This window comes from Engraulis encrasicolus, chromosome 6, assembly GCF_034702125.1.
Source record: "Engraulis encrasicolus isolate BLACKSEA-1 chromosome 6, IST_EnEncr_1.0, whole genome shotgun sequence".
Taxonomy (NCBI): Eukaryota; Metazoa; Chordata; class Actinopteri; order Clupeiformes; family Engraulidae; genus Engraulis; species Engraulis encrasicolus.
The window spans coordinates 39,078,411-39,096,862 of record NC_085862.1 but is presented as its reverse complement, the minus strand read 5'-3'; the positions used below and the strand labels follow the sequence as shown (position 1 = coordinate 39,096,862).

Sequence of the window (18,452 nt, the reverse complement as noted above, 5' to 3'; positions counted from 1 at the left end):
TACCTCAAATAGACGTCATGCAAATCCAAGTGTTTCATTCTCTCATTCTCCCAGTGGCATCCTGATTATGATATGGTTGAGGACACATTTTTTCAGAATAGTGCAAAGTGTACCCACAAATACAATAAAAACATCAAGCAAAAGGAACTGATGCATCAGACAGGTGGACAAAACAAAAACAAGAAGAATTGGGCCCGATATGGCAAAACATGCTCATCATCACTAACAGCTGAGGTCTACTCAGCATATTTCCTAGACCACCACCGTCAGCACGGCTGCTGTTAGGAGAATTCAGGGAACCCATACAGCAGCATACAGCAGCTTCCACATTCTCAAAACCATTTCAGAGCACCCTTCTCTCATCTCAGCTTTCTAGCCGTTTCCACACTCTCTACTCATTCTGTACATCTCAGTGAAAGGGCATAGCCAAGTCCAAGGGATGGTAGGAGACTTCGATAGATCAACAACCAATCCATGTCCATGACAGTAAAACTGTTAAATGAAATCAACTGGCTTTATGTCATTGACTGTGTCCTGACCTCTGTTGCCACACCATCCTACTGTGATCATTCTCTGACTTTCTAGAAATAATAGACATGTGGTGCAGTGCCATTACAAGGAGTGTGCTCTGACTGCCATACAGATGAATTTGACACCATAGCATTCTCTCCCCTTCCCTACAACTGATGTCAGAAGTTACCATGGTGTGTGATGAAAGTTGTGTTATAATACAGGTTATAGTATAAAAGTTAAATGTAGCATATATACGTTTTTTTCTTTAAAAAAAGAAACATTTTGGGGTTTTCACCTTTCTTTGGACAGGACTGTGAAATGAGCGGGAGAGAGAGATGGGGGAGAATCGGGAAATGTCCAAGGGTCGGGAATTAAACCCAGGTCCCTGGCAAACAGTGCAGTGCCCGACAAATTGAGCCACGGCGGGGCCAGATATATGTTTTTTTTTAGCAAACAGATTAATTGAAATGGTATATTACTCAATATGACCTCATGGACATCACAGAATATTGTAGAATGTAGCAATCTATATTGACATAGTAGTGGTTATCAAAAGTTATTTCACCAATTCCATTATGGGTCCGAGCTTATTTTAGAATATGGAGAAGGTCAAATCCTGTGCCTGTACCTTATTCTGGTGCTCTGCAAGCAGAGAAAAATAACACACTAAGAAAGTTCACCGATTGCTATCTGGGACACAGGCTTGCAAAGGATTTCCAGATCCCTAGTAAATGGTGTGCCACAGCACAGCTTTAACAGTTCAAGGCCACAGAGCGGTCGAAGTATTTGAACACAAGAGTCACACGAAATCCATTCATTTCGACCGTCCCATCTGTTCGCTACGTGACCAGCGCAAGAGTTCAGGGGGATTATGTGCCAAAACAAAAAGGTGTCTCGCTGACGCGAAAGATCTTCTTCACAGATACATCTTGGGATACGACAGAGGAGGGATTTGTGTAGATCAGTGGTTCTTAACCTTTTTTTCATAAAGCACCCCCTAACCCCTTTCCAGGACAAGCCACGCACCCCAATCCCAAACGTCTACATGTGTATACGCATTAAAAATGATTTAATTGATTAATTACAATGATTCTTGCTTTAGACATTAATCAATACTTTCATGACTTCACAGAGACCAAAACATGTTTTAATTTTATCTTGATTTTGCCTAATTATAATGTTTTGAAGCAGAATTTTGGTCACAACCTCAACACAAACAAAAGTCTGCACACCCCCTGAAATCTGTGGCGCACCCCCAGGGGGTGCCCCCCGCACCCAAGGTTAAAAACCACTGATTTAGATACTGATCAATTCATCCTCAACATCTTGTGGTTTAAGTCGGTGCATACAGTATGAAACTAGGAAGACTATCTTTACTGCCCAGTAGCTTAGTACAGATGGCGTCAGGTGCAGTTAGTTAGTGCTCAGGAGGGATTCTGAGATGAGGAAAAACTCAGGATATAATAATAGCATACAACACTTGCAGATATTAAGTGCACAGGAAAAATACAGAACAATAAGTGCAGAAGCCAAGTAGGGTTAGTGTGTTTTTTCTTGAGTGTCTACTACCCTGAGTCTTGGCCAGCTCAGGCATCAGTGCAGTAAATGGTCACGAAAGAGAAGTCTTTACTTGTTTCTTGAAGGTTGCGAGAGATGACCCTTCTGAAAACTGGCCCACTACCACATCCCACTCTTCAGGTGCAGCATTAAAGGCTGATGTGCTCCGTCCTGAGCTGCTGTTCTAAAAATTAAACCTAAGAACCCTTGCCCGAGTGACCCTATGGTTTCATGTAGTGCTGTTGATGGGGAGATATAAAGGTCCTTAAAAGACTAAATGTATCCACATCCCACCTCATTGAGGGGAAAATGCAGGACAAAAGTGGATCCATAAAAGGGAGTAGAAGTTTGCACACTGTAAACAGATATATAGAGATGCCGTATGTAAGGCCTTCATGGTGGAGAACTCTAATGCAGTGAAGGGTGTTTTGGCTGAGCAATATTAGCTATATAGCGTAGAGACCGCCTGTAGACATGAAAGAGAGACAGAGTATATAAAAAGTTTAATCTGCAAGATTGAGAGACCCAAGGGCTGTGGGTACGAGCAAACCATCGTCCTACAAACTGGCTCTGCACACTATTACCAATCAAAGCAACAGTGTCCAGCCTGCACCAACCGTGACTAAACCACCCCAACAATTCACACGAGAAAAAAAGGGCCACAACAAAAAGCGAAAGCCTGTAATTAAACAAACAGAGCAGGTTAATGCCTGGGTGTCTCAATAAAAAGCCTCTCTGAATGTGAAAACAGCCAAATCAATCCTTAAAAAAAAGCAATACAAAATACAAAAACACTATTATTTGTCAGGAATGTTGCAATTGCTTTTCAGCTCTCTGAATGTAGTGATAAACAACCACCAGCTAGGAGTCTTTGGCATTCAGGTCCAAGGGGAGCTGGCCGCCAAATACAAAGAGAACAAATTTGGAAACATTCTCCTGTGGCCTCACACTTAAGATCTCTCTTGGAGAGACCTCAGAGTCAGACCAATCTAGCACACAACCAAAGCACACTGGGTGGTTTCTGGATAAATAAGCCTTAAATACAACTTAAAAAATAGTATCTGTCTGAATTCTTTGCAAGATGATGTGAGCAATGCTTCATAGCTATGCAGACTTGTTCATGAGCATGAGAGAAATTTTAACACTGAGATGGCATATCACTGAAGCTGGTTCTTTCACAAAAACATATCAACGGTTGAGACAGGGTGTCTTCAGACTTTCTTTGTTATGCTGGCTGTATGAGCGGAGGATGAACCCTCTATTAGGGTTCAGACAGGGTTTAGTCCAGCACTTTATAGTAACACCTACGACCTTGACTAGGTCCCCTGAAAAGAAGAACAAAGCTAGACGGCAGCTGCCTGCCTCTCCTACAACACTTGTTGTTGGTGATCTCTGTGTAAAAAATGTCGAAAATTGAACTTTTAAAGTGTCCTGTCTGCCCCATGCATCCGTACGTGAGACCAAGGATAGTATCCCACAATTGGTGTCTGATCACAGATCTATTGATCGCCTTGTTGTTCACTGTGGGGCAGCGGATCTGTTCAAAGAGCAAATAATTGTCCGAAAGGATTTTAATGACTTATTTTCAACTGTAAAAGATCTGAAAATTCCATCCTTCATCAGCGGGCCAATACCAGCACCCTGCTATCGCGATTTTGCGTTCTCCAGATTAAATTCTTTAAACACATGGCTGTCAAGGACATGCAGATTCAACGGTATCAGCTTTGTTGACAACTTCGACCGTTTCTGGAGACGCTCTGTACTTTTAAAAAAAAACAGTGCAGAACTGAGTTGGACCGGCGCCAAAGTGTTGACAGACCAGTTTGTTTACAGCATTGAGACCTTGGGCGCTGATAAGCGACCTGTATCTGTATCCACTCAGACACATGGGCATTTCAACAAGCCCTCTGTCCCTGCCAGTGTGCAAACTGAGCCACAGACTGGCGAAAGCACACACACAGATGACGTAGCTGCTCATGTGGAAAGAAACGACATGACTGACCCACCAACACACAGAACTCGCCACAAACTGAACCAGCTTTCGGAACAGCTGGAAGACCTGTCACAGAAACTGGCAGCAAACCGCTCGCCGGAGATCAAGTGTTCACCTCCTTGTCGGACTGGCAAAGTGCCATCGGCATCACCAATTCCACCTCCCAGGTCTGCCAAAAAGCGACTGTCAACACAGGAAATAGGAAATGTGGTTTCCTCAAAACCAAACTCACCCCCCAGATGTGGCGAAACGCAGCCACCAGCATCAAGCCCTGGCAACGGCGACAAAATGCAATCACCAATGGAATCACAACCTTCCCGGAACGACGAAACATCATCTCCATCTCCCAGACTGAGATTTCCAGCAACTATGGCGAGACTACTCCCCTTTGCCAGATCTACCTTTTCTACCCCCAGACATTCCTACCAAGCCTCCTATGCGGATATTTCTCAAGGTCAACCTCATTATACCCCAAAATCTGAAAGAATACTTCCATCCACGACTGCACCCAAAAAAGGCAGAGCCCCACCACCACCTGTCTGTGCTCTGGAGTACAATAGTATCAGTGATGATGACCTTGTTGAAAGCACAGTCTGATATCAACTGGGTCCCTACCCACATAGTAACAGTGGTTATGAAAATAAGCAGATAAGGGGACCCGTGGACAATCTTATTCCAGTTCTAACAACCAAGCAAAGCCTCTTGAGGACACGTAGGCCTATACATTACCCCAAGAAGGCAAACATGGAATATCTCAGTGCTGTCCCAAAAAAACTCACTCAAAATACCACAGTGGAAATGCCTCCAATGCTCAATGTTAAATTAGCTTTACAGAATGCCAGGTCTCTAAGGAACAAGCCTTTTATTGTCAATGAGTTTATCTGTACCCACAACCTTGATTTTTTATTTTTAACTGAAACATGGCTGGAAAAATCCACTAGTTCTATCACACTTATAGAAGCAACCCCGCCTCACTTTCATTTCATTAGTACAGAAAGGCAGAATAAACAGGGAGGGGGGATAGCAATTATTTTCAAGGCACTGTTTCAATGTCAAAAGACAGCACTAGGTGAATTTTCATCTTTTGAATACTTAGCTGCAGTTCTAAAATGTTCTTCTGACATACTGTTATTAACTATCTACAGACCTCCAAGACTTTCTGCACCACTCTTCTTAGAGGAATTTGGTGAGCTGTTGTCGAATGTTTGTGTGGACTATGATAGCCTTTTTATAACAGGCGACTTCAATTTTCACGTAAACGACTTAGAGAATGTCTATGCTAAGGAATTTTTAAGTCTTATTGACATTTTTAGCCTTACACAGCATGTAACAGGACCAACACACAACCAAGGTCACACTCTAGACCTAATAATAACAAAAGGCCTCAATGCTTGTGCTAGTGTCAAAGACTATGGCTTTTCTGACCATTACTGCATTTTTTCTGATGTTTCTATGTACCCTCATGTTCAGAGGGAATCTGTTACAGTCAAAAAACGTATAATCAACTGTGAGACAGCCTCACTCTTTCAGCAAGCACTTTCAGAGATCCAAAGTCAAACTTCAGAGAATGCTGATGATCTCATGGTTAATTTTAATGCAAGGATGACCCATATTATGGATGTTATTGCCCCCGAAAAAATCAAAACAGTGGGACATAAAAAAGCCCCTTGGAGAATGAATCCCACAGTTATATTGCTAAAGCAAGAATGCAGGAGGGCTGAAAGACAGTGGCGTAAATCCAAACTTGAAGTCCACTACCAAATCTATAAACACACACTCTCGAAATACAACCAAGAAATTTCTAAAGCTAGACAATCTTTTTTCTCTGACATAATTAACAGAAATATTAATAATGCACGCGTCCTGTTTGGCACTGTGGAAAAGCTAGCAAGGCCCCCAAATCAAATGCCCTCTGATTTCCTCTCAGTCAGCAAATGCAATGAGTTTGCATCCTTTTTCAAAGGTAAGATTGAAAAAATACGTACAAACATACTCACACATGTGCAACCGACCCAAGATTCGGACCAACTTGTTACGGTGAAGTTAAATCCTAACCTCATGAGAAATTTTAATTTAGTTGATGTGGACATTCTTAATAGAACGGTACAAAGTCTTAGCTCCTCTACATCTGACTTAGATATTCTACCAACAGCCTTCTTCAAATCCATCTTACACCTAATATCACCAGATGTACTTCAGATCATCAACACCTCACTACAAACAGGCATATTCCCAGGCTGTCTGAAAGAAGCAGTTGTGAAACCCTTACTGAAAAAGAACAACCTGGATGCACTGGTACTAAACAACTATAGGCCCATATCCAATCTACCATTTATGGGTAAAATAATAGAGAAATTTTTTTTTAACCAATTAACTGCCTTTTTAATGTCTAATAGCTATTTTGATAAGTTTCAATCTGGTTTCCGTGCCTACCACAGCACTGAAACAGCTCTTATCAAAGTTATGAATGACATAAGATTGAATTCTGATGCTGGCAAATCATCCGTCTTGGTACTTCTTGATTTGAGTGCTGCTTTCGACACAGTTAATCATTCTATACTACTACATAGACTGGAACACTGGGTTGGCTTTACGGGCATAGTGATCGACTGGTTAAAATCGTACTTACAACAAAGAAGCTTTTTTGTCGCCATTGGAAGACATACTTCATCACCAATGTCTCTGGATTGTGGGGTCCCCCAGGGCTCCATTCTGGGACCACTACTGTTCAATCTGTATATGTTGCCACTGGGACACATTATCGAGAATAACTCCATAAATTACCATAGCTATGCGGATGATACCCAGCTCTACTTATCTATGTCCCCCAATGACTACACCCCCCTTGAATCACTCTATCATTGCATGGACCAAATTAACAAATGGATGTCTCACAATTTCCTCCAGCTGAACACAGAAAAAACTGAAGTAATTATATTTGGGAAAAGAGAGGAGAGACAAAAGATTGCTACTATCCTTGAAACGAAGGGACTGAAACCAAGGGAAACAGTTAAAAATCTTGGGGTCCTCATTGACAGTGACCTAAATTTCAACAGTCACATGAAAGCTATTACTAAGTCTGCATTTTATCACATAAAAAACGTCTCTAAATTTAGGGGCCTGATGTCTAAACATGATCTGGAGAAGCTAATACATGCCTTCATTTCTAGTAAAGTCGATTACTGTAACAGTCTGTTTACTGGCCTCCCAAATAAGACCATTAAACAGCTTCAACTGGTACAAAATGCAGCTGCAAGGGTTCTTACAAAGACAAGGAAGTTTGACCACATTACTCCAATTTTAAGATCGCTGCATTGGCTCCCAGTAAGCTACAGAATTGATTTTAAGGCAATGCTACTTGTATTTAAATCATTAAATGGAATGGGACCCACATATCTACTGGATATGTTTCAGCTGTATGCACCGGCCAGGTCACTAAGGTCAACGGAGAAGAATTTGCTGGTGATTCCAAAAGTCAAAACAAAATGTGGAGAGGCAGCCTTTAGCTTCTATGCTTCAAAGCTTTGGAACCAGCTTCCAGATGACGTAAAAAATGCACCCACTATTGATAGCTTTAAATCTAGACTCAAGACAAAGCTGTTCTCAGATGCTTTCTTAAATTATTGAATGAAAAGACGGTAAAATAAGAGAAGTAAATTAGTAAAATAAGAATTGTTTTTCAAGGTTTTATGTTTATTTATGTTTTATTTTATTATTATTTTTACCTTATGTTTTATCTTAATGTTTTAAATGTTTTTTGACTCTAATTCATTTCCCTGTTTTCCTTTCATTTACATTTGTTAACTTTGTGAAGCACATTGAGTTGCACCTGTGTATGAAATGCGCTATATAAATAAACTTGCCTTGCCTTGCCTTGACTAGGTCCCCTGAAAAGATATCAAATACTGCATCTTGAATGTAATTTGTAAAGATGCTCACAAAAACACAATATAGAAGCTATTTATTTTTCACATGACATTTCAGAGCAAAACATAGCCTTTCACATGTCTCCAACACAGACTAACCAACCTCCCCCCACCTTGACTGCCAAATGCTCAGTCACTACCTACATGGGTCAGCGGGGTGATGCATCAGGGCTGTACAGTGAGAGGTCAGAGGTGACTGGGATATGTGTGGAGGATTCACCGCACGAGGTCAATATGACTGACAGGGGTCAGAGGTCAGTAGGGGATGGGCAAGCAGTGCTCAGTGAGAGATTATTCATTTGTGGCTCATGGTATGGGACAGTCAATCTAATGAGTGAAAATATTGCAAACCAGCACAAATGCACAAATGCACAAATGCGTGTGCGCGTGCACACACAGACAGACAGACAGACAGACAGACAGACATTCTACAGTGAGTACTTATTTCTGGCTTTCCGGTATTTGCCATCCATATAGAGAGGGTAACCTAGAGGCAACCTGCAAGTGGACTGATTGCTTCTGACAGTGGCTAGAGAGGTGAGAGGTCATTAGATGGTGTGTGTGTGTGTGTGTGTGTGTGTGTGTGTGTGTGTGTGTGTGTGTGTGTGTGTGTGTGTGTGTGTGTGTGTGTGTGTGTGTGTGTGTACAGTAAGAGGTCACTGACCCTGCTGGAGTACTGGGCGGCCTGATCTCCCAGGCTCCGCAGGGCTTCTTGCTCACGCTGGTTGTTGGCCTCTGCTTCCTATAAGACATCCACATCCACACACATCCACACACATCCACACACACACACACACACACACACACACACACACACACACACACACACACACACACACACACATCAATACCTGTTGTTCCATCCAGCTTGATAATGTACATTCCAGCTACTGAAAAAAATATATTTTTAAAATTCTTTTTTGAAACTCTCAAAGAGCACATTAATCTTCACACAAATAGTTATGTCCATAAGATGACCTACTAAAAAAGCACATTAAGGAAGAATTAAACAAAACAGCTTTCTAAAAAAGAAAAATAGAAATACATCCCCAAGTAAAAAAAAAGTGTACTTAATATATACTTAATAAGTACGTTTTATTGTATTTAAAGTGTACTTCAAAAGTGTGTATTTAAAGAATGTTATTTTGGGACAACTTATAGTATACTTAAATGTACTTGAAATATAATTAAGTAGAGCTTAAACACATTTTAAGTTGACTTTTTTGTACTAAAATTAAACTTTGTATAAGTGTACTTAATATACTAAAAATATATTTAACTTTAAGTACATTATAAGTATACTAACCAAGTCACTTTAAAATGTGTTTAATGTGTACTTTAGCATGCGGATAAGTGCATTTTAAGTACATTAGAAATCTATTTTAACGTCATGAGAAAGTACTTTATAGTATACTGCAGAAGTACATACTTAAGTTGTGTTATTTTGGGACAACTTATAGTATACTTAAATAGTCTTGAAATATAATTAAGTACAGCTTAATCACATTTTAAGTTGACTTTTTTGTACTAAAATGAAACTTTGTACAAGTGTACTTAATATGCTAAAAATATATTTGACTTTAAGTACATTATAAGTATACTAACCAAGTCACTTTAAAATGTGTTTAATGTGAACTTTAGCATGCGGATAAGTGCATTTTAAGTACATTAGAAATCTATTTCAATGTCATGAGAAAGTAATTTATAGTATACTGCAGAAGTACATACTTAAGTTGTGTTATTTTGGGACAACTTATAGTATACTTAAATACACTTGAAATATAATTAAGTAGAGCTTAATCACATTTTAAGTTGACTTTTTTGTACTAAAATCAAACTTTGTACAAGTGTACTTAATATACTAAAAATATACTTTACTTTAAGTACATTGTAAGTATACTAACCAAATAACTTTAAAATGTGTTTAATGTGTACTTTAGCATGCAGATAAGTGCAATTTAAGCACATTAGAAATCTATTTCAATGTCACAAGAAAGTACTTTATAGCATGCTGCAGAAGTATATACTTAAGTTGTGTTATTTTGGGACAACTTATAGTGCACTTAAATACACTTGAAGTATGATTAAGTAGAGCTTAAACACATTTTAAGTTTACTTTTTTTGTACTAAAATCAAACTTTGTACAAGTGCACTTAATGTACTAAAGCATACTTTACTTTAAGTACATTTCAAATATATTCACAAAAATCGCTTTAAGTACATTTTAAGTGTATTGACTCTAAATGTATTTTAAGTATACTACAAGTAGATTTTACTTTAAGCACATTTCAAATATATTTATTTTAAGTACACTTTAAATATATTTCAAAAGTATATGAAAAAAGCATCATTGTAATCTCTAATTACTCATTACCATTGTACACTGTCTTGTTCACAGTCATCAGCCATTCACATGAACCTTCCTTTCACCTTCACTTCAGACAACAACCACTGCTTCAACCAGGATTTGAACCCACAATTCACTGAACCACAGACCTGCACTCTAACCACTAGACCACAACTACCTGTTATACAACAGGCACAATTACGTTGTTGAAGTAATAGTCTTGAGTAGTACACTTTAAGTATACTTTTATATACTTAATAATAATACTTAGAAATCATTGGTGGTGGTATGCTTTTATCGAATTAAAGACACTTTTACATGTTTAATTTGTGCGCCAAAAAGTACACTTAAAGTGCACTTAATACACTAATAACACAACTTAAGTACAGACTTCAGTATTGTGCTTAAAAGTTTAATAGGTAAGGCCTTATATGCCTTTTTAAGATCTGTTTGTGCTCTTCAATATGGTGTTTTTACCATGAAAATACATTAACAAAATGGAAGGTGGAATGTTATTTAATGTTACAAAGCATAATGAATAAATAAGCCTAGGTTAAAATTCACTAAAATGATGGTTTAAAAAAAGTACCCAGGTGAAAAAAGTGTACTTAATATACTTAATAAGTATGTATTTTTGTATTTAAAATATACTTCAAAAGTGTGTATTTAAAGAACGTTATTTTGGGACAACTTATAGTATACTTAAATACACTTGAAGTATGATTAAGTAGAGCTTTAACACATTTTAAGCTGACTTTTTGGTACTAAAATCAATCTTTGCAGAAGTGTACTTAATATACTAAAATCATACTTAAATGTAAGTACATTTTAAATATACTTACTAATTCACTTTAAAAGATGTTTAATGTGTACTTTAACATGTGGTTAAGTGTAACTATTTGAAGTATGCTACAAATCTATTTCAAGGTCATGAGAAAGCACTTTATAGCATGCTGCAGAAGTACATACTTAAGTTGTGTTATTTTGGGACAACTTATAGTATACTTAAATACACTGGAAATATAATTAAGTAGAGCTTTAACACATTTTAAGTTTACTTTTTGGTACTAAAATCAAACTTTGTACAAGTGTACTTAATATACTAAAACCATACTTAACTTTAAGTACGTTTCAAATATTCTTTCTAATACCAAACTTTAGCACATTACTTTTAAAATACAAATACACTTAAAATACACTTAAAATATACTACACCAATAGTATGTCTTCAAATACAATACATTTAAATACAATACACTAATAGTGCATTTTATAATACTACACTTTAACACATTACTTTTAAAATACAAATGTACTTAAAATATACTTAAAATTGAATATACTAATAGTATATTTAACAGTACCACACTTAAGCACATTACTTTAAAAATACAAATGTACTTACAATACATTTAAATGCAATACACTAATAGTGTATTTTAAAATATTACACTTAAGTACATAACTTTTAAAATACAAAGATACTTAAAATACACTTAAAATATAATACACTAATAGTATACTTTATAATGCTACACTTTAGCCCATTACTTTTAAAATACAAATGTACTTAAAATACATTGAAATAGAATATACTAATAGTGTATTTAACAATACCACACTTTAGCACATTACTTTAAAAATACAAATGTATTTACAATTCATTTAAATACAATACACTAATAATGTATTTTATAATACTACACGTTAACACATTACTTTTAAAATACAAATGTACTTAAATTAGACTTCAAATTGAATATACTACTAGTATAATTAACAATACCACACTTAAGCACATTACTTTAAAAATACAAATGTACTTACAATACATTTAAATACAATACACTAATAGTGTATTTTATAATACTACACTTAAGTACATAACTTTTAAAATACAAAGATACTGAAAATACACTTAAAATATAATACACTAATAGTATACTTTATAATGCTACACTTTAGCCCATTACTTTTAAAATACAAATGTACTTAAAATACATTTAAATACAATACACTAATAGTGTATTTCATAATACTACACTTAAGTACATGACTTTTAAAATACAAAGATACTTAAAATACATTTAAATATAATACACTAACAGTATACTGTATAATGCTACACTTTAGCACATTACTTTTAAAATACAAATGTACTTAAAATAGATTTAAAATACAATATACTAATAGTATATTTGACAATACTACACTTTAGCACATTACTTTTAAAATACAAATGTACTTACAATACATTTAAATACAATACACTAATAGTGTACTTTATAATACTACACTTAAGTACATAACTTTTAAAATACAAAGATACTTAAAATACACTTAAAATATAATACACTAATAGTACACTGTATAATGCTACACTTTAGCACATTACTTTTAAAATACAAATGTACTTACAATACATTTAAATACAATACACTAATAGTGTATTTTATAATACTACACTGAAGTATATAACTTTTAAAATACAAAGATACTTAAAATACACTTAAAGTATAATACACTAATAGTATACTTTATAATGCTACACTTTAGCACATTACTTTTAAAATACAAATATACTTGAAATACACTTAAAATATAATACACTAATAGTATATTTTACAATACTACACTTAGCACATTACTTTTAAAATACAAATATACTTAAAATACATTTAAAATACAATACACTAACAGTATAGTTTATAAAACTATATTTAAGTACATAACTTTAATAATACAAATGATTTTAAAATATATTTAAAATACACTAAACTATAAGTATATTTTTAAATACCATACTTAAGTACTGTACTTGATAAATAGAGTGTACTTAAAATATACTTTCTGAAAATTAAATATATTTAAAGTACACTTAAGTACACATTTTTTTGACCTGGGTCTAGTATCAATATTCCCAACATTATCTCTGACATTTGGAGGCAGTATCAAGTATTCATCTTATAGTAATACTCCACACAGCTAACAAACTAAAAAGCGTAATGTCCACATTCTAATGGACAAGAGTCCAAGATGCCATTGAAACACAGGATGTAAAAAAAACAGAATTGAATCAGAACATAATTCATGGCCTGACTCCAACATAAAGCACATTAAACATCAAAGCTGATGAAGAGCACCGGTACGGCATATTTCTTTATTTGTTGTGTCGGTGCATCTTGAGCTTTCATACTGCTGCAGGTCACAAGACCCTGCGTAATCCCATTGTTCATCCCAGCCAGTGGGGAGCTAATCTAATCTGATCTACAGATAATCAAATGAAGGTGGATGGGAAGGAAAGGGAGAGAGGTAGAGAAGGAGAGAGAGAGAGAGAGAGAGAGAGAGAGAGAGAGAGAGAGAGAGAGGGAGAGAGGGGGAGAGAGAGGGAGAGAGAGAGAAAGAGAGAAAGAGAAGGAGAGAGATAAAGAGAGATATAAAACGATGTGATGTACCAGGCTGAGGGTTTGCTGCAGGCATGTGAGCTGGTACTGAGCTTTCTCCTTCTCCTCCTGGGCGGATGAGCAGGCGTCCTGCAGCTGGAGGCCAAAACACAAAGACATACAGTGCACACAAATACAAACACACACACTCAACACATTAGCAACCAGTGAGTCAATCAAGTCTGTTAATATGCTGGCCAAATGCAGCACAGGACTATTGCCATCAGATGCTTGCCAATCTGTTGATTACCCAAATGGTCAAAGCACTTTGAGCTACATGCTCTCTTCCAAATATGACACACAAATAAAGATAATTATTTTTAATCATCATTATAATAGTTGAAAATCAAGTCACATCCTTCCTCCCGATCATCATGACTTTATTAATCATTTGGTGTTTATCATGAAAGGTAGTTTGTTCTGTCTGCATTGTGTGGTTTGTGGTTTTGCTACTGACATAGTCCAAAACACCCAAAGAACAGTGTGGGGCCTAAGAAAATGTAAAGTTTGGTTCCGGTTGGTTGTCAGCTTTGGTCATGGGTCGGTCGGATTTTTTATTTTTTTTTTTCAATTTTTTTTTTCAATTTTTTTTTAATGTCCGACACACCCAACCCCCCACATGCGCCAGATTTCGTCATACACGTTGTTGGAACAATGCCAAGGTGGAGTGAGGCCTGCTAAAGCTACAATGAAATAGCCTACAATAAGCATTAATGAGCCAATTATACTGACCGTCACCGAAATGAGGATATGATGCGTAATACCGTTTCTGGCAAAACTTGTCCAGCTGTCAGTTGCCTGACACTGCTATTTTAACTCCTGTATGCCTATGTCCCGTTTACTTTTTTGATTCCTTTCCATCATCCGTTGTAGACCATATTTTCATTGGGATGAAGGTTCTGGCTTGCAAACATTCTATTTACTCACTTTTTTGTTTTACGCGAGGATGTAGACACCTGAGGCGATATGAATGTTTTAATGGCGGGTGATTGAGGGGCAACATCGTCATTGTCATTAAATCATCATTGTAGGAAACTGTAGTAGTCCTAGGTCTTCATCGAACAGTCGTAATTGTGGCGACATCATCGTTCATTTCTATTTCATTATTTGGAGGAGGTGCGGAGAGTCAGACAGTGACAGGCGCCCTGCTCCTGTGCAATGGTGGAGGGACAAGCAGAGAGAAAGAGAGAGGGAGAAAATAACGGGCGCAGGCCAACTGACTTCTTGGTTAACCAAGCCTTGTGGTAAATGAAAGAATGAAGGAAAACTTGGGCAAAGCATTTCCCTTCTCTCATATTAACTTATTTTACAAGGTGTTGATAGTGCTACTTTAGTATTGTTATAACGAGTTAGGCTATGCATCTCGGCGAACATGCAGCGCGACTGAATGGAAGCCCTTTTCTAACACGAGGAGACAATATCAATACATTCGAAAATCGTGGATACTCATAATGTTGTCTGTGCGTTGCATTTCGAGGCGGGTGGTCAGGCTGTGTCAGTGTCGGGTGAGGTAAGGCTACTGACTTATTATTTGACAGGCATTTTCGCCAGGTTCCCAAACTATCCTACATCGTACGCTATTAGTCTGCAAGAACGCTATGAGGCAAGTTGTTTAAAACTTACGAGCTACAACGACAACCAATTAGCATGTTGTAGCATAATAATTAGCCTACACCGAGTAGGTGCGCAACTGCAGTGACATTTGGGGTTTTCTAATATCAAGCCGGCGGCCCTTATGGCGCGCGCGTGTGTGTTGCTCCTATGTGGATAGTCATGCGATGCAAATGCAGTAACTTGCAGGCAGGTAGAAAGTGAGAGATGGCGAGTTATGGGAATTAATAAACGTGTTGTGTCTTGTCTATATGAACAACCGTCCACACAACATCGATATATTTTTTGAGGATTCCAAAAACTCAAAAAAAATTTTTTGGGTCGCACAAAAAATGATAGGGTCGGTCGGCAACCGGAACCAAAACAATATTTTTTCTAGGCCCGGTCATGGCCACAGGCAGTGATGGTTATGGTCACAAAATACATGATATTCATTTGCAAGGGTTCTTCAAAACAGACAAAAAAAAGCCATTTCTCTAGACTCTGGCCCTGTTTGAAACCTTCACAACAGATCGCAGAATATAATGTGTGAGTCACTCTAGGCACGTTCAGGCCGACTGACAACCATGCTGGTGCCCGCTCCCAGACCTAATCTCGAACCAGATGCTGAGGCGTCCCGATATCAAGGGTAATAACGGATGAGGCAGAAGCATCAAACAGCCCGACGGCACAACCGAAGGACTGTTCGCTTCTGCCAAGCTTCATGAGAAAGGAGATTAACCACTGCGCTTCGTTCGTTGCTATGGGTACCAATTCCAACTTGGTCATGCATAGAATCTTTGTTTGGAATGCTGAGCATATATCATCCGCATGATTTCTACAGGGTTTCTACTTAAAATATTGTCAGCATTCCAAATGAGCATTCTATACGCAACTACAAAAGTTGGACGCATGTACGCACCACTTCATGTTCATGTCCCATTCTCTGGAATAATAGACACCTGCTCAGCCAATCAGAAGACGTTCCGTCTGCTCGCCGGGTGATAAGGTGGGGTTGTTCGTCTACTACTCTCATTCAGAAGAGTACCCACCGTCCTAACGCGGTCCTCCAGAGCCCTGCACTGCTCGGTGTGCTGCTTATGAGCATCCTCCAGGGCTGTGTGGTATTCCCTCTTCCCCGTGTCCACAACTTTGCGCAACAACTGGACATCCTTGGTCTTCTCCTGTGGGAATACAGCAGAGTGGCAGTAGATCTGCAATTCAGTCTTTTTTATATATGGCGAGATAGACTGTTTAATGGTATTAGGAAGTGTAAAGGGGTACTGTATATCTTAAATATGTGCTAGGCAATTTTTAAGTTAAGGCATAACAATTCCTCTTGGTTAAAGTGATACTGTCCCATTTTTGGAAATAAGCTCATATTACACATGCCCTTGAGTTAAATAATTGAGTTTTACCTTTCTCCTGTACTTTCACCCGTTCTCTGAGTACAGCAGTGCAAATTTTACCTCCAAGCTAGCAGTTAATATTGAGTCCTATGAGACCAGTTAGCTGCCGGCTGGTCTCATAGGACTCAATATTAACTGTTAGCTTGGAGGTAAAATTTGCACTGCCATACTCAGACAACGGTTGAATGTACAGGAGAAAGGTGCAACTCAGTTATTTAACTCAAGGGCATGTGTAATATGAGCTTATTTCCAGAAATGGGACAGTATCACTTTAAGCTATAAAGCACCCAGATACAGCTTCTTGATTTAACCCATTGACGCCGGTTGTTGCGTTACGCAACATTGGCCCTGACGCCGGTTGTTGCAAAACGCAACATTATTGATTTGTCAATATTTTCAAGACGCATGGGAGATGCAATGCACAATATTTTGTTCAAATACACAAGAGGTGGGTGTTCTCGATTTTTTAAAGATCATGTGGCAAAAAAAGTTTGATTCGTCGACAAAAATGTCAAATGAAATCAACCATGCTCGCTTCTGCAGACGTGGGTTGTTTAGCCATTTCACACAGGTTAAAAAAAAAAAAGGCCGTGGTTCGCGAGACACACTGTTACAGCGAACGTAATGTTCAGTTGAAAGGTAATGAAGAGATTTTAATCGAGGAAAGGAAATATGATTGAAGACCCTTTAGATAGAGAGCAGGAGTGTGATTTGCCGCATGAAGAGGTGGGCGAGTGGCTTCCAAATAGACAGTCAGCTAGATTTCGCCCCCGACGTTACCAAAAGTTCACTCCGACACTCGGGGCAATTGGCGAAGGTGCCAATATCTGAGGAAGCACGTCCTTTAGATATAGGCCTATTTCAGAATATTTTCACTGAGGAAGTTTGATATGGTGATAGCCTGTTGGTGAGGCAGACAACGGTAGACATGCGGATTAGAGACGCACGGCCATCCAGCTCAAAGTGGAGCCCCGTCTCAAAATAGGATGAAATTGCTCATCGGTCTCTGCATAACGTTTGGAGAAATAAAACGGCCATACTCGCCGGTGGGAAGTGGCTGTAACAGACAAATGTCCCCCGATTTATGGCAGAAATGACTGTCTAACAATTATAATAATAATAATGATTAGGCCTATTATGATTTAGTTATAGTCGGCTATTGTAACAGTAGCAATAGGTAGCCTATAGCCTATAATAAATAGCAGCATAAGCATTATCCTGAAAGCACATGATACTTTTTTCAATCATTTCATTATGAAATATAATTTTTAAAAGGAATATGTGTTAGTGTCAATGCTGAATGAGCATAATCCCGTGAAAGCAGAGGATTTTACCTTTTAAATGCAATTTGTCCCATGTCCCTATGTGTTCCAGAGGCTGAGATATTGAATTTTTCATAGGAGTTTCCAACCATTTTTTCTTATCTCAAAAAACCCTCAGGCATTGGGGACCTTTTCTAAAAACGGGCTCAGGCGCCAATGGGTTAAATGGATTAAGTCCCATCATGCCAATGCTATAGGCAATGCAAGTGAAATAAAATTACTACTCCACCCACACCACACCATATTTGTGAGAAAAAGTTCACTGGAGCAAGTGAACACACTAGTGGGGTCGTAGGCATGTGCAATTTTTCTCAGTCATTTCAAATTGGTGTTAAAGTTTGGTTTTCACTTC

The 18,452-nt window shown here is 37.8% G+C and overlaps 1 protein-coding gene across 4 annotated transcripts in view; it reads right to left on the bottom strand.

Moving 5' to 3' along the window:
- The window catches only part of LOC134451257 (coiled-coil domain-containing protein 18-like), a 73,577-nt gene that overhangs the window by 33,027 nt on the left and 22,098 nt on the right, over positions 1 to 18,452 (bottom strand). For all 4 annotated transcript variants that reach the window (XM_063201579.1, XM_063201576.1, XM_063201577.1 and 1 more), the window contains 3 exons: positions 16,422 to 16,553; positions 13,792 to 13,875; positions 8,654 to 8,731 (listed from right to left, as the gene is read on the bottom strand). In XM_063201579.1, coding sequence (XP_063057649.1) covers positions 8,654 to 8,731; positions 13,792 to 13,875; positions 16,422 to 16,553 — 294 coding nt within the window. The remainder of the gene's footprint in view (positions 1 to 8,653; positions 8,732 to 13,791; positions 13,876 to 16,421; positions 16,554 to 18,452) is intronic.